We start from the raw sequence: 18,009 nt of genomic DNA, 5'->3' as shown, positions 1-18,009 counted from the left end.
ACTAAAATGTTGGTTGCCTTGTAATGAAATTGAAAGAATCAACATAAAAAAATTTAAAAATACATATGGTATATTCAAGAGTTTTAAGAAAAATTCTGATAAAAATGTGGAAGAATTTTTTTAGTACTGGTTCATATAGAAAAGTTGATTTAAATTATAAATATAAATTTATTATAAAAAATTATACTTATAAGTAGAAATTAATAGAATAAATTATACCAGATTCTTCCCAAAATTAATTATAACCCATTCTCGTGAGGAGCAGGATCAGTTCCCTTTGTCGACGAACAAGCATTCCACCCTCCGTCGGACGCCGTCCACCATTGTCAGTCCTGCGTGGTTGTTCTCGGACAAGCAGTGAAGAAGATCGAACCGTAGGGCTTTTTCTACTCCCAAAATCCGGTGAGATTGATTTGTTCAATCTGGTTTTGAATGTAGATTTGAATTTGTTCCCCGCGTTATCTGTTCCCTGTGTGGTTGTTCTTGCTTTGTTTTGAATTTTTTTTTATTTTAATTTGGCTTTGAATCTGGTCATGTAATGGCTGAACATTGACGCTTTTCAATTTGGGAATATTTACACGTTTATTTTTTTGTACTAGTTTTGCTTGAATGGTGTGTAATTGGCCATTACACTTCTTCCCTCTTCGTTTTGATTACTAGCGATTTGTATGATTTGGATTGCGTTGTTTTGCAATGTTGGATTTGTTGTGTATTGGCGTTCTGTTTATTAATCTTTTTATATTATCATCAATTTTCGAAAATTCTGGAGGTATTTGTGATGTATGATCTTGTAAATGACTTCACTCGAGTAGTGCCCAAGTATCTGGAACAAAATTTAAAAGGGTATTTTATCAACTATGCATATTTCAAAGATTAATTTCTCCTTTTTCTTTTTTTCATGTGGAGGGATTGGAAGAATCAAATTTAAGTCAAAGAAAATGTCACATTAATAGCGTGTTTGGTTATTGTTTTCATTTTTTGTTTTCAAAAGTTGTTTTATGAAACATTTTAAAAACTGTTTTTGAGAACAAACCAAAAAAAAAAAAACTTGTTTAGTAAATAGTAATTCAAAAACAGTTTTGAAATTTAAAAAACAAAAAAACTTGCTTGGCAAAATTAATACTAAAAATAAGTTTTGAAAATTAAAATTCAATAAAACTTGCTTGATAAAAATTGTTTTGGCTATTATTTTGCTTGGCAGAATTAATTTATATGTTACCGCCAATAAAGTACAATTTTTTATTGGAAGCTCCCTACAGATTACAAAATGAGTAATATTTATAAGAAATAAATTTTATATTATTACTAACATATTTTACTAATGGTATAATTTCATAATTTGTTTGCGGGTGATAAATCAAAACAACTAAATATACTAAAAAGAAAAAAAAATAAAAGTTATATAAATGACATAAGATAATAAACAGTTGATAAAATGAATGGAATAATGTTTTGAAAACCATTACTTCAATCTTGTTTATCATAACAAGATGTTGTCCAATATTGCCAAATTAGTTAAACTAATCTATTAGTTATGTTGTGCCCACATCCTATTTGCAAGATGATCTCTATACATTGCCATATCTGCTGCACCTCGAGTATCATCATTTGAGCTCGTTCCCCCTATCTCATGAGGAGCTTCATTCATAACATCTGTTTCTATTTCCTTTTCTTCCCAAATCCTAAACAATTTATCACGCAAATTCCATTTGCGTATATAATTGTGAATTGTACAACATGCAATGACAATTAATCGCTGCCTAGTAGGTTTATATGGAGGCATCAACTTCAAAATAGGAGATCTGTTTTTCAAAACTCCAAAGCAACACTCAATTGTCATTCTCAGAGATGAGTGCCTATAATTAAATAATTCCTCCCCACTTTTAGGCTGTCTAGCTTCGCCTCTATATTCTTGCGCATGATACCTTTCACCCTTATAAGGGGAAAGAAAACTTCCAATGCGTGGATAGCTAGAATCAACAAGATAGAAAAAACCTAAATCAATATAAAATATGTTAAATTAAAATTTAAATATTTATTCAAAGCAAAACAAAATTATAATACTAGTCCTCACCTCTAGATGGCCAAGGAAAATGTGCATTTGGATTGGTAAGTGCATCCATAAAAACTTTTGCATCATGTGCACTTCCTTCCCATCCCGAATACACATATGTAAATATCATATTGAAATCACAAGCGCACATGACATTTTGCGTGACTATTGACTTTCTACCTCGGCATGAAATTTGCTTATCAGCAGGGACACATGCGCTAATATGTGTGCCATCAATTGCAGCCAAACAATTCTACAACAAAACCCAAACACACAAAATAAAAAATACATTACTTCTAACACATAAATGATATTGTAAATGAAATATTCCATACCTTGAACCAAGGATAGTATTTTGTATTGGTTTTAATTTTGTTGGGCAATTCCATGGATTCTTGTTTTATCAACTTTTTTCCTAGTTGACATACTGCTCTTAACACTTCTTTGAAGCAGTGAGAAGTTGTTTCTGTTGAATGTTGGAAACGATCTGTAATAACTCTATGATGAACATTATGTCCAATTATGAATAAAAACATTGCAACTTTTTCCTCCATAAGCACACCTCTTGAGTCTGTTAAGAAGCTTTTCGCCCTCAATTCATTACATAAGTTAACAAAACACGTCTTCTCCATTTGAAACAAGTCAAAGCAAGTTGTTTCAGATCCATTTAATACCTCAACAACAAAGTCATGACTAGATAATGTAGATGTTCGAACCTTTGTTTTATTTAAAAAGTCCTTGTCATAATCATAAACCATATCAATTATCAATAACTTAGGAAAGTCATCATCACTTGATTCAGAAGCATATTCATGACTTTCCTTTGACATTTAATCAACATCCATTCTATTTAATTATTTATAACCTGTCATACAATTTCAAAAAGAACAAAATCAACTTTACAAACACATATAACATTATTCAATTTCAAATGATCATTCATACAGGCTTCCAAGTTCTGAACCTAAAGTTGAAAGGAAAAAAAGAGAGAAAATGACAATACTTGCATGGGTAACACATAATCCATATGACTCTAACCTATGGTACTATGTTAATGGAGATTCCTTCCTAATTGATCAAATATGTTTTTAAAGCATCTCTAACCATTTCCTTTTCCCATCAATAGACATAGTAAGAAACATTTCCCTCCAATTATATTCCCTAAATTTTTCAAAAGCTTTGACAAATATGTGAGCTCGAATGCCTTCAATCTCCTCGAGCAATCACACACTTAGCCACAGTATATTTAGAATTAGCCTCCACACTCTTACTACGCTCATACTTTTCTGCTCTTGCCTTAGAAGCTTCAGCCCATGCTGCAAGTGCTTCTGTCATTTGATATTTTCTAGACTCTTTGACTTGCGCTCTTTTGTTAGAATTATGTGTTTTCCACTTTGTGTGATATGCTCCACCTCTTGAATGTCATCATTTGAACTATCCTTATCATCTCTATGAACCCCACTGTTAAGATATTGATTTTCCAGTACATTTTCTTCATCACTATTTGGTGGGTCCTGGGTAGAAGAGTGATGGAGTATTCCAGTTGCAGTACTTCTATTGAATATTATTCCCAACAGCTTAGAGTGGTCACATCCTTTCTTTCGAAATTGAGCAGCCTTTTCATGTGCCTAAAGACCAAGGAAAGAATCAGTAGTTAATTTATTGGTAACAAGTAACGAAGAAAATGTACTAATAGCAATAAGAGAATAGTTTTTCTAGTTGTCCAGTATTTTTTTCCCCGACAAACTTCAACATGCAGTTAAACCAATCAATGTAACTTTCACTTGGTATATTAATACAAATTGATTTCCCAAATTGGTATAAGCCTTCCCTTAAATGTACTAATCTCATGCGTACTCAATATTTGGTGGTCTTGCGCAAATATATTTTATAATTCCACTTTGTCATCTTCTTACATTACAAGGTGAATAGACATCAATATCAAAATATTCTTCATTGAAATGCTGAACATGAATAAGCTTTTACTAGATTCTCCTCAACTTTGAGTCATCTTCAAACTGTTCCTCTAACATTTATAGCCAATAAATTACCTAAACTTTCAAATCTGAACGCACCTAACACATCCTTGTCATTACTTAAAACTGCATGTCATTTGCCTAATTAATTATACCAAATCTGTCCCAGCAACACACACACACACACACACACACATGATCGCATCTTTTTCCTAATTTTCAGTTGTGAGACAGTGGTTTCACCATAGAAATCTTATTAAAAAAAAAAAAAAAATAACAGCTCTGTCTTCATTTGTTGTATTTGAATTACTTAAAAATGATTGAATGAATCGAATTATTTTTTGTATACAATTTGCACCCTTTGATGAGCAATGCAAGAATCCAATGCCTAAAACATATGTGGCTAGGGGAAAGAAGCAAAAACAGAGACATGTATATGGGAATATGTATGACAGAACAGCCGTAAATATATCCTCCTATACACAGCAACCTCCTCTGCAACAAAAATAGTTCATTGACAAATAAAGGAAAAAGCTTAGTGGTGGGTTTAAGAACCCTTGCTAAAGCGATTGCAAAATCATAAGTCAAGACCACTGCAATTTACCAGAACTTTTGAGCAAATCACTAATAAAAGCCAACAGTTATTTAATGGACTAAAAAGAAAAGAATCATGTACATTCAGCAAATACAGTTATTTAATGGACCAAAAAAAAAAAAAAACAAAGATTCTTGCAAGAATATAAGACCCTTGATTGGACAAATACTAAATGAACACATACCTAAAGATAGTTTTGCCAAACTTCTTCACTTGCAGTAACAGTGTTTGTTTTTGCACTCCACCTGAATCCAGTGTGTTTCAATAATAAAGAGAACTCACGATGCATACTCCGCAATCGATTCACCTTTTGTTTTAGTTGCTTAACATTGAATGAATGATTTGTTACAGAGTTCAACCTTGCGGTCATGGAAGTCCATGTTCTAGAGTGAAACACACCATTTGGCATATTTCCTTTTTGGACTTCTTCAACTAAAATGTCTATCAAAGCTTTAACTATTGGGTCAGTCCACATCTTTGAGTCAACATTAGTTCCCATCTATTATAAGTGAATATTACAGTAAGTAGACTAACTCAACTTAAAGAAAATGGAGCAGTTTAACTCCAACAAGCACCACCGAGAAGTTTCTGTGCTTATGTTTGAATTCATGCCAATTTTCAATCCTTTAAATCTACTTCCCTACTACCACTACTTTCCTTTAAATCAAAAGAATGAGTCTGAAACTAAACAAAATTACAATAACACCAGAACTAAAAGGAACTACATAATAATAACAACATGAAAAATAAATTTAGCGAAATCTGCCTCAGCGTTAGTATAACTCAAAAGGAACTATATAATAATTAGTTGAATCAACAATACAAACACCAAAACAAGAACAAAATTATAACAGTTCAAATTTCAGATCTATGTGCATCGATTAAAGATGAAAAGCAATGAAGTTCAAATATGAGATCTAACAAATTATAGTAAAAAGTAAAGTAATTGAGAAGAAAAATTTGAGCATCCACAATAATTTAGAAGTGAAGATGAAATGTGATGAAGAAAAGTGAAGATGAAAAGCGATGGATGAGAAGGAACTAACTTAGGCCTCCTTCGGAAATCTAGCTAGTAGCAGACTTGTTGAAAGGAGAGAGAACCATTTAAGGCGATGCCGACGAGAAGGGAGGCAGCGACGCTGGCAAGAGGATGAACTCTTTTGCACCAGAGGCAAATTCGAAGGAGAAGAAAAGAAGAAAAAACTCAAATGAAATGAGTTGCTCGGCGCGATAAAAATATGGGGAACAAAGGAACAGAAACAGCCAAAACTTGTTTTGGTTTTTTTTTTTATTTAAAAACAAAAAACTAAAAACAGTTTTTAAAACAACAAATTATAAAACAATTATCCAAGCAAATTTTTTTGTTTTAAAAATATTAAAATAAAAAAATAGTTTTTAAAAATAGTAAACAAATAGGCTATAAGATATTGCTTTTCTATCTTTCATATCCAGTGTCTTGAATCCAAAGTGTAAGAATTTAGAAAATTGTGCATTATTCCATTCAGTACTGCAACAACAACATCAAGCCTTATCTCATTACGTGGGGTCGGCTACGTGAATTGTATGATGTCATTGTACTCTATCATTTACTAAGATTTTATGATTATTGTTAATTTAGGGTATTGATTAACAACTTCTTTGAGTATTCTCTTTAGTTTTCCTCTACATCTTTTAACAAACTCAAAATTATTAGTTCCACTTTCCTCACTGTTGCCTCTTGCGGCTTTCTTTGTACATGTCTAAATCATCTTAAATGATTTTCTACCATTTTCCGTTCAATAGGTGCTACGTCCTCTTTTTCTAATATGTGCTCATTTTGAATTTTTTTTTATGTATATGCCTGCTCATCCATCTCAATATTTTCAACTCTGCTACTCAACTTTATGCTCTTGTTATCCAGTTTATGCCCAACATTTACTATCATATAATATAGTTGGTCTTGTAGCAATTCAATAAAACTTCCCTTTAAGTTTATCAGGTATTTTACAATTGCAAATAACTCTTTTAGCTTTTCTTCAGTTAAACTATCCAACTTGTATCCTATGTGTAATATCCTTATCAATTTCCCCATTATGTTGAATAATAACTCCCAAATATCTGAACCTTTTCATTTGAAGTATAATCTAATCTCCTAATTTCACTTCCAAATTATTATTGGTTGACCTCTTATAAAAATTTCAATACAAATGTTTCATCTTACTTCTACTCAGATGAAAACCTTTTGACTCCCATGTCCTCTTCCATAATTCAATTTTACAGCTAATTTCTTCTTTTGTTTTCGTAATAAGAATTATAGCATTATTCCTTTTACAATGGGAGGTTTTTATATACATTATGGATAGTATAACAGACTAAACATAACTGCAAGTATCTAACTGTCAGAACAGAATACTGCTATGACTACCCATACACAATGATCCTCTTAAAGCCTTCAGGATCTTACCCAATTTCTGTAGCCGTCATGGATATTGGAGTTTGGGAAGAAATGAATATTTGAACTCTGAAGTATGAACTGTTTCCCAGTAACTAAAGGAGTCAATCCGTGCGAAGTCTTTAGTTGATCGTATAAGTTCATATCTTTACTTCTTGAAGTCTCATATTTTCACCACTTACTAACATTGACATGTTCTGAGTTCTGTTCGTTCAGGTACTTCCTTGTGTAGATACAAGCGCACATACGTATCCTTAGTATTTAAGCTTTAACAAAGGCTGCTGATATGGCCACTACCAAGGTCTATGTTGTGTAAGAATCTTTTCAACTGCTCCATTTTTCTCATTTCCTCTCTCAATCTCATGTAAAATGCACGTGCTTAGATATAGGCAGGGATGATTTTTTTTTTTTGGGTGTGATCATCAATTATTACAGGTATTACTCTTTATATGGACATGTAGACACTATGGCAAGAGAAGTACACAAAGGGGCGGCTTCAGTTGAAGGTGTTGAAGCAACACTCTGGCGTGTAAGTTATCATTTGATCAAAGATGTGTATTCAAGTTTAAAGTGATGCTTTTTATTGTGTTTGCTGAAAATTATAGGTACCTGAAACACTTTCTGATGCAATATTACAAAAGATGAAAGCCCCTCCTAAAGAAAATGATGTGGAAGACATTAGGCCAGATCAACTTGTGGAAGCAGATGGTTTTATATTCGGTTTTCCTTCTCGTTTCGGCATGATGCCAAGCCAGTTCAAGGCCTTCTTTGATGCCACCCATGACCTCTGGGCTTCCCAATCACTGGCTGGCAAACCTGCTGGAATCTTCTGGAGTACTGGCTTTCATGGAGGAGGCCAGGAACTTTCAGCGTAAGTTTTCACGTCTACTTTTTCTCTTCAGGTAACATTTCCCTTCGTTCTCAATCTGTCATCTGTAGCTTAAAAACTGCCACTTATTGTTACTGATGTAGTGGATTTTTTAGTCAATGAGGATAGATGCTTCAATAATTTAGTTATTGAATCTTGGCTATCAATGATTTAGTTTTGGAGCATGAGCATGAGTCAATTATTCAAAAACGGTTAAGAGTCAAATTGAGGGATAAATAGTTGAAGCAATATGTTTGAGATAAAAATGCAGATTGCTCCTCCTTCAATTGCTGAAGCATTCAATAGAGCAATTTCAAATAATCATTTTGATTTCATTAGTTTTGTGCTTTATAGCTGTTTGATACATCCCACATTAGAAGAACTTGAGGAGGGTTCTAGCTATATAAGCGGTTGCACTACACATCCCAATAGGTTAGCCTTTTGGAGAGAGAGTAATGACCCTGTGATAAAGTGGTATTAGAGCTAGAACCGAGTTTGCCCCTCTGGTGGGCCACCTTGATGGGAGCGTCATGAATTGGCAAGGAGAGTTATTACATCCCATATCAGAAGGATTTGAAGAGGCTCCTGGCTATATAAACTGATGTGTTGCACACCCTAATAAGTTCGCCCTTTGAGAAGAGAGTAATAACCATATTGCTCCTATTGGTCTATAGAAATTTGATAGATCAAGACATCATTGAATAAATTAAAAATCATGTTAAACACAGTTCCTAATAAAACTACAGCTAATGTGTTCATCTTTTTTCCGAGTGGTTTTGTTTGTTAATGTAGAGTTTTTTTCAGTTGACAGATAAGATAGCCAGTAGCATTTCTCATCTATCATCTATTCATGTATCGATTCCTAGCCTCATTTCTCTTCATCTTTTTGTGGTTGGTTTTGGTTTTCATTTGGATGTTGGGATTTGGATTGTGGTGGCAGACTAACGGCGATAACGCAATTGGCACATCATGGTATGATTTTTGTACCACTTGGGTACACATTTGGAAGTGGCATGTTTGAGATGGAGGAGGTTAAGGGAGGCTCTTCATATGGTGCTGGAACTTTTGCTGCCGACGGATCTCGTCAGCCCACCCAGCTAGAACTTCAGCAGGCTTTTTATCAGGGCAAATACATTGCTCAAATAGCAAAAAGGCTTAAAATCTAATCTTCTCCCTAGTCACATTTCTGAAATTTTCCTTAAATTTGATATAATTTATACCGACCTTCTTTATATTTCCAAAATCTATACATATTTCCTCTAAAAATTAAATGTAAATTGTTCCGACCTTTGCATGTTGTTTAATTACATTTATATTTCTTATATTTTCAAAACTACTCAAATATCGTTTTTATTTTTGGTTGGGGGGGGGAGGAGATGATTACATAGACCTCTCATCATTTTTTTTTTAAATCAAACATCTATTTAAATTTTGAAGGATATTTGTGTGTATCTTGAAGAGAAATAAAGCCTTTTTTAGGGAAACTACATAAGCAGCAAAAAAGAAATAAATTAATTAATGACCAGTTTAGATATTTGTGTAATTTAGAGAGGAGGGAAGAAGGGATTTTATTATTTTAATAATATTTTTAACTTTCTTTTTATCCACTCTTTTCATTTTGTTTTAACCAAAAGAAGAGAGAGAAGCAGGGTTCTTCATAGAACAAGACTAAGATAGTCTTATCTTGTGTTCCATCTAAAAAAAGGGAATGGAAATGAGTTTTTCTCTAATCTTGGAAGTTGTCATGTCCCATTTAGAATTGGAACGGGACAAGATCAGGAAATTCTGATGAAGAAATTAAAAGGTAAAAGAGAGAGATGGAAAAGTAAGAATTAAGCATCTAAATACTATGGCCATATTTAGATTATCAAATTCTTGTAATTAAGTGAACCTTTTTCACTTGAAACTAATATAAAACTACAAAGCAGTGAAAAAATTAACACAACTGGTTAATCACAAGAGATCAAAAGTATAGATAAAGTTTAACAATTTAAATTCAATTATGGAGTGACGGCAACTACAAACTTAAAGTGATGAACACATTTAAAAAAAATAATATATATACCTACTTGAGACGGATAAGATGTCTTGATAATAAAACAATGTCTGGTCCCATTCTCAGTGTAATTTTCTCTTGTCATGATTTTTGTTTTTAGATGGGTCTAACCAGTTTGACATTATTGGGATTGAGAGGGGCCAATCATGATGGGACTAACATAAACACCTAAGGAGAGTAGTGTTGTCAATAAAGGTTAGATCAATCTTTAAGATTTAAGTATTTAAACTTACATATTTTAAATTGATTATATTTTTTAAACTCAACCATGATTGACAAAACTTAGGATCAGGTCTAAAAATCTTATAATTTTTTAATTTTAAATTTAAGGTTATAATTATGTTCATACACAAATTCAAGCCCTTTTATATGTTTTTAATGTTTTCCTCTGTAATGACTAAGAATTTAATTAAAATTAAAATTTATGGTATATATTTCAGTACAAATTTATCAAGAAGGATAGGGGAATTGAAGCTTACTTATCATCTATCAGGTCAAATGCAGAGGATTTCTTTCTTTCTTTTTTTTTTTTTTGCGTTCTGAAATTACAACTATGCCCTCAACTCTAATCAGATTTTTTTTCATCTTCCATTTCTTCTTCCTTGATTCACCGACCTCGCGGCCTCTGAATCAAAGACCCTCTGCCACCTCTGTTTCCTTCTCCTTCCTTCTCTGTTCACTGCTTGTCGCTGGCGTCAATGCTCGAGGTTGCCGTGTTCCACCGTTGCTCTGCCATTTATCATCCGAACTGAGGTCCATTCATACTTGCCTTTCTTGTGCTCTCCGTGAACTCGCCATTTTTTAGGTATAAGTCGCGATTTCATCCCCTTTTTGTTCCGTTGGTTCTTTTCTAGTTCTGCTTGATATTAATAATGCTCCTTCTCTCTTCTCAGTTCATTCTGTAGCAGGGGCGTCGAAACTTTTCTCCTTCCTCTCATTGTCATCACTCTCCCTAGTTCAGTGTGGCTGTGGGTGCTATTGTTGGTTCGTGATCCTCCTCCTCTGCTTCTGTCGACTTCTTCTTTCTTTTTACCTTCTCTGCCGTTGTTGATTCAGGGGAGAAGCTTAGAATTTTTCTCCTCGTTGATTCCATGCGTGTGTGTGTATTTTAGTGGTTGAAGTTGTAATTTGCTCCCCTTTGCTGATCTCCGTGTGCGCGAGAAGTGATTGGTGCGAAATTTCTACTTCTTTCCTGTTTGATTTGCTGCGTGAATTTTTTTGAAAGTAGATATAGTGCAGTCTAAGCAAGCTAGAATTTTAGTCTATTGAAAAAGATGTAGAGTGCGCTTGAATTGTACTTAAAATTATATTGATTTTGTTGAAGGAAAGAACTTGGGATGCTGGAATAATTTATGTATTGATGATGTACAAGTGTTAAAAGAATTGTGGGATGGAATATGAAGGAAGGGGTTAATATTAAAATTTGAATATTTGTGCTTGCAGAATGTTTGATAAAATGTTTGTTACAGGGAGTTGTTAAATTTTGATATTTTTTAAAATTTCATTAAATACTTTAAAAAGTATAATTAGCTTGGATGATATTTATTTGTGAAATTAGTTGATTTCTTGAAAGTTGTACACCCTAGAGTATATAAATCATGGTGCTGTTTTATGATTTAATTTTGGAATGCACCTAAAGTATTTGATAAAATGGATAATGAAAGAATTAGGGATTAATAGTGTGATTAAGGATGGTGTGTACACACGCACACTCTTGATTAAATAATTACCTATGACTAAAGTATTATAGAGGAACTTTGTGATGCAAGTGATGGTGTTAGAAAACTTTAAATTATCTAAATTGATTATGATTGTATTATTGTTGTAAGGAATTTTATTGAAATTGTAGAAAGCTTATTGAAATCCTATTATATTTTATAGGGTGCTGGAAAGATGTGAAACTTAATAAGAAGTTGAAAAAAATAAATCTTTGGATTTGGGGACTCGATAAGTAAGTGGATAACGTTTTAATCAAATTATTAGTAATTTTTTATCAAAATATTATTTTAAATAATTTACATGTATCTATATATATTTTTAGTATCTATTACTTTTTGTTAATTAAGTTATTCTAGTTCTTGAAGTCACAACATTTACTTTTTAAATTGGCGAAAATGCTTGTACAAATTCTAGTAGTCTTTTATTTGATAAAGCCAACCATAAAAATTAGTAAAAGAGTTTATGAGATATTAGTTATGAATTTTCATATGTAGAAGGATTGATGTTTTATGTAATTCATGTGAGTTTGATATTGAAAGAGAAAATTATATTTTGAAAGTAATGATTTTCTCACATTTTTTAAAATGGATTTAAAAGGGGCTTTATATAGAATATTAATTGCTAACGGTAGTTTCATTAGCTTTTAACATGTCATGGTTAAATCCTAGCTAATTTGGTATTCATGAGTATCGTACTCACACTTGTTTCATGGGTTTTATGCTTGTACTTGTTATTCGTAACCTCCTACCGCACTTGTTTTGTGAATTGTCACGCTTGTCATTTGTAGACTCTAGTCACGCTTGTCGTTATTTGGAATGGTTTTTGGATACTCTTGTGTGATTTGTAAATTTTGGGAGCTTAAGGTCCATTTTGGGAAATGGCACCTGGGAGATCAAAATTTGATACAAGGGGTTTTTCTATCATTTAAATATTTTATTAGGTACTCTTAGTCCTATTTGTCATGTCCAAAGTATTTCCATAGGTTGTGACCATTAAGATGAGATTTAGATAATTTGAAAAATAGTTTTATTAAAAAGCTACACTTTTACATCTGGGTGTCTAAATTTCAATCCGACCATTGGATTTTCCTGAAATTTAGGTCACAAGTAAAATTTTTTATAATCTTCATGCGGGCTTTAGATGCACCTCCTGGTGTACTTTGAAAGTTGGTCCGACGGTGCTGTCATGATAGCTATTTAATGTTGTTATAATAGCAAAGTAGCTAAATTTGCAACGTGTAGTAATTTCAATCTATTCATTGGATCTTTTCAGAGTTTGGTATGCTACTAGTACTCTTTAAAAGTGACATGTAGGCTATAGAATCACTCTGATCGGAGGTCAGATGATGAAATTGTGTACTCTAAAAGTTGGTCTAGAAGTGCTTTCATGACAGCAACTTTATCCAATCTTATAGAGTGTCTAAATTTTAATCCAACCGTTAGATCTTTTTGAACTTTGGTGCACTACTAGTAATCATTAACATTGATGTGTAAGTTTTAAAATCACTTTGATCGAAGGTCAAACAGCAGAACGATACCTCCTAAAAGCTGGCATAGGAGGGTTGTCATGACAAGCAATTTAAAACTATTATGACAACATTTTTTATCCCACTTTCATCTAGCTTGCTTCCGTGCGCTATAGGTAGAACCTATAAATTTTTATAGTGGTTTTAAATTTTTATTTTCCAATGGTGTATTTGGTTAGTAATTTAAATGATTTATTTTCTAAGTTGGTTTTAGGATCAACTCCTCAACCACACTTAGTTTGTTTGAGTTGTGTAATTTTTGGATAACACTTGAGGTAAATGTTACAATATCCCTTTCTAAGCTTGTTGAAAGCCTAAAAAATAAACAAGTGACTATGGCCAGCCTAAAAAAATAGGTAGTTGAGTTGCCTCAATTAGTACAAAAACTTAAAACTATCGACATCCCACATCAAATTGTCCACATTGAACTAGAATTTTTCCCAAAAAGACCAAACCATGTAGCCTCTCAAATCTTTCCTATAGGGTTTCACTTCAAGCCCTTAGTCGTGAACAAAATCCAACAATTTTATGAACTTATCTTAGTGGACACTAAATCCATAATCTTAAGACATAACCCAGATAAGAAACATGGAGTGATGAATAATACCACATGGATCCACTTAGCTTATAGATATTAAAAGTGCTTGCTCCAGCATACTGGGTGATAAGACACATTATTTACACACTTTTTCCATTAAGACCTACTTTATATGTTATATTCCCCATTTTGGTGTACCTATGATCTTAAAAGCAAGAAAATCACCTAAGGGGCAAATTTATGCACCAGGGGCATTTTAGTCAAAAAATATAATTTTTATGAAAATTTAGGTTAATGTTGAATTTAAGGTGTTTTATGCCTCGGAGATTGAATGTGAAATTATATTTTTAAAATTGAATTTGGTTTGGGAGATATTAATTAAAAATCATAATTTAGAGTTGTTGACTTTATTAACCTAATTAGGGTTTTTGTGCATGTGTGTGTGCTTGATTAGTTTCATGTGTGGCAGCCCTAATTTTCACTTCTTGACTTTTCTCTGATCTAAATGATTAATTCCATGTGTCAAAATATGAATTATTATGGCGCACACATTTATTTGATTAAATTTTGTTCATTATGTGATAAAGATGAACATGTGCACTTATACTTGTATTAATTGGTCAAGGAAATGCAAGAGGACTTTAGAGACCATATGTCACATGAGGAAAGCTGAATGGTTGGGATAGATTTGAATTTCTAAGCCTAAATCATGAGATTATTCATATTAATATAGAATTATCACCCATTCAATGAGAAGGTGCCACCAAAGGACATATGAATCGTTGTACTGTGTGTCCACACTTAATTAGTGATTTATCCTCATAAATTATGTGTCTGTGCTTATTGGATAGTTACCTATGTGGACTTTTTGTCCACACTTGTCAATCATTTTGATTAAATCTTGTGAAAAAGAAAATTTAGTTTTGAAAACTATCGTTAATTTAAAATGACATTTCTTGAATAAGTCGTATTCTTTTTACGTTTAGATTTTTAAAGAGTTTCATATTTCTTAATTGTTTGTAATAACATTGTAGTATGAAAATGAAATTTTAATGCTATGTCATTGTTAATCGGATTCATACATATATGATTTATATATTTATAGAGAATTATGTGGCCTATGAGGTGTAAGTTTTTAGTATGTTTTTAAATGGATATTTTTGTAAAGTTCCTGATTTTGTCATTAGTAAATATTCTCTTTATTTCCTTTACTTTTAATTGGGATGCTATTCATCCAAAAACTATTTTTTGGTTTCAAATATTTAGTTAACCCTATACCTCCGTCAAATTCTTGAAAGGATTTTGCTTTTGGATTGAAATTGAGATACTATTTTAGTTAGTTTCTATTTTAATATAAAATTATACTTTACATGTTGTATTTTTATAAATAATATTTTAGGTGTTCCATATAGATTTTAGTTAGAGTCCTAATCCTTATATTATGCTATTTGACTATTATTAGAGAGCGGAACTCCCTTATGTTGAGTTAATGTTATAAATTTGTGTTATAAAATTTTGGTGTGAGGTTCTATTTTTAGGAAAAGTTTAGCCAATTTTTTTTAAAAGATTGGTTATTTATAACTTTTATAAAAAGCATTGTAAAGTTGTTTAATTATATTAATTATGTATCCAAATATTAGAAATTTGAGTTTTTTTTTGAGTTAAGGCTTTTACAATATGGGATTTTATTCTTATATTTCATGTCGATCACGCTTGATTTTCAAGATGTGACATCCTCTTTTGAATAAATACTTAAGATTCTTATAAAAAAATACTTAAAATTAATTGCATATTTTGATGCTAATAGGCGGCAACAAACTAATATAATCAATTATAAATGCAAATTTTTTTGCTAGTGTAACATTAAAAAAATTAAACTAAGATATTAAAATAAATTAGGAATTAATTGGGATTATTGTAGGGTTAATTATGAAGAATTTATTTTTTAAGTTTTATTTATATTTTTATAAATAGATTAGGTTAGGTGAAATTAAAGTAAATTATTGAATATATATTTCTAACTTAATATGTTATAAATATCTTAATATCATAAAGATTTTATTTAAATAAAACACCTAAATTTAATTCAACCTTTTAAATTCTGAAAAGTCCAGGCGTGTGTGTATAGGATGGGATTTAAGGGAAGAAAGAGGAAATAAATAAATTAATGGGTTTTGATATATATATATATATATATATGATAAGAGAGATGAAAAGTAAAAAAATAAAATAAAAGGGGATCAGATTGTATTAACATGGGTCACGTGTGACTCATGTGACCCCACCTAATATATATTGGGTGGTGGTTCTCTAGTTCTTCCCTATCCCTTTGAAACAGAGCGTTTGCAAAACGTTCACGAGGGGGACAATTTCAAAGCTTAGGTTAAATTTTTTAAGACTGGATAAATTTTGACATATTTTTTTGAGTTTATTTCTTCATTTTATTTTTAAAATTTTGACAGTGGAAGATTTGAGATTTTTTATAAATTTGCATTTCTGGTTATTTTTTACAATGAGGGAAGTTTTAGATGCTATAGATAAATGAAATAGAGTTATTGAGAATATATTTTTGTTGCTAGGACAATGGGTATGAATTAGTTGGGTATTTTCTCCAAATTTTTTGTTGATTTAAACAAAACATAGGTGAGAAATAGGTAATATGAGGATTATATTAGTTATTAATGTGTTTAGTTAGGCTCATTAGAATAAAGCTAACATAACTATTAGATAACAATGTTATATAATAAACTAGATTCTTACTCCCGTGCACTATACGCGATAGTGCTAACTCAATGTACAAACTTCAAGTATCATCTTCATCTTATGTGAGATGTGCATAGAATATTGCTAACTTAATGTATAATCTTTCAGTCAAATTTTAGCATTATATTAGATGTATATTGTTAAAAATCATACAACAACATTGGCTTATTGTTCTCATTTTTTCTGCTTCCTTTCGTTACAGAAGGTATATAAAATAAAAAAAGGCTACCTCAAATGCTTTCGATAGATATGTTTTTAAAAACGAAAATGTCTTATGCATGCATACAAGGAAGGACATTAATCAAGTATAGTAGAAAATCATCAATATAAGTACAAAAATGTATATAGTACCACTAAATTAGCATACAATGCTAATGATTTGACAAGACATCTATTCCAAGTTTTGAAAAACCTCACGATAGACAACATTGTTGATAACATTTTTTGGTATGTTCTGATTGTCGTGAATCGATATCTTTAACCCTTCCATTTTTTTTTTTAACTCTAGATAATGCCACATATAGTTGTCCATGAGTAAGCATTGGTCTTGGTAGATACAAACAGACATGTTGTAAAAACTGGCCTTGACTTTTATTGATTGTCATTGCATTCGGAATGGTAATCTATTGTCGAAGGGATTCATATCCATTCTATGAATAAGGACTTTCTAATTACGGTGAGAACCATTTAGTGTTATAGCTTCGACAACAGTTCCTCCTAGTTGGGAGATACGAAGTCTAGTACTATTACATAACCCTAATGCTTGGTCTACATTGTGCATTAACATTACTGGTGCTCCTACCTTAAGTGTCAACTTATCGCAGGGGAGGCATGAGCTTTCAATAGTGTTCAAAAACTCTATAATATATAAGTCATCAAATGTATCTGTATTTTGCATTGATTTGCATATAGAGTCTGAGCTATAATAATCCACTAGTTCTCCTAGTAGTAGATTACACATGAAATCATTAACATGCTTCATGCATTCCACAATTGGTGCTAGGGTTGCTCGATCATTGAAGTATGCTTGATTGTTGAGATTTTCTATTAAGTTTGGATATGTAGAAGAGACAATCGCATGTATCGAATTTGTGTAGTTAATAATCAACAATTCATGAGGTATTTCAATTTGGGATGTGCCTTCAATAGGAACTGGCAAATTACAATCCCCAACATCCAGGAGCCACTTTGAAAATTGTTGTAACTTAGCTTTATCAATAGAATTTTGGATGAAGATAGCCTCATATTTTTACTTAGGTGGTAAATCTTACATTCATCCCATAAGTATGAAGCATTAATAGTAGAATTGACAATGTCACCTCTTCTGCCTTTAGGAATAGCAGGTAAAGTTTGACGAAAATCACCAACTGTCATGATGCATTTGTCACCAAAGATCTCATCACAATGCATTATATCTTTCAATGAATGATCAAAAGCTTCTATGCAATGTTTTTTAATCATAGGTGCTTTATCCCTTATAATCAA

At 31.8% G+C, this 18,009-nt stretch overlaps 1 protein-coding gene across 3 annotated transcripts; it reads left to right on the top strand.

Moving 5' to 3' along the window:
* The first annotated feature begins 219 nt into the window (after positions 1-219).
* On the top strand, positions 220-9,227 carry LOC129322734 (probable NAD(P)H dehydrogenase (quinone) FQR1-like 3). Of its 3 annotated transcripts, none has more exons than XM_054969091.1 (5): positions 220-402; positions 7,272-7,367; positions 7,517-7,584; positions 7,661-7,926; positions 8,864-9,227. In XM_054969091.1, the coding sequence occupies exons 2-5, from the start codon at positions 7,361-7,363 to the stop codon at positions 9,087-9,089; spliced, it is 567 nt and encodes a 188-aa protein (XP_054825066.1). In that variant the 5' UTR covers positions 220-402; positions 7,272-7,360; the 3' UTR covers positions 9,090-9,227. The 3 variants fall into 3 exon arrangements, with proteins under 3 accessions (XP_054825066.1, XP_054825065.1, XP_054825067.1); XM_054969090.1 differs by having other exon boundaries at positions 221-402; positions 7,491-7,584; XM_054969092.1 differs by lacking the exon at positions 220-402 and having other exon boundaries at positions 7,316-7,367; positions 7,491-7,561.
* The last annotated feature ends 8,782 nt before the right edge of the window (positions 9,228-18,009 follow it).

This window comes from Prosopis cineraria, unplaced genomic scaffold, assembly GCF_029017545.1.
Source record: "Prosopis cineraria cultivar Desert tree isolate PC_DT_omini unplaced genomic scaffold, ASM2901754v1 PC10, whole genome shotgun sequence".
NCBI lineage: Eukaryota > Viridiplantae > Streptophyta > Magnoliopsida > Fabales > Fabaceae > Prosopis > Prosopis cineraria.
Note: the sequence above shows the minus strand (reverse complement) of the source record. Positions and strands in the feature narration are given on the sequence as shown.

Excerpts from the sequence above, each read along its gene's own strand:
- LOC129322734 (XM_054969090.1), top strand. The coding sequence starts at position 7,342 with ATGGCCACTACCAAGGTCTATGTTGT. Across the intron at positions 7,585-7,660 it reads TTGAAGCAACACTCTGGCGT|GTACCTGAAACACTTTCTGA; the intron begins GTAAGTTATCAT and ends TGAAAATTATAG. Across the intron at positions 7,927-8,863 it reads GGAGGCCAGGAACTTTCAGC|ACTAACGGCGATAACGCAAT; the intron begins GTAAGTTTTCAC and ends TTGTGGTGGCAG.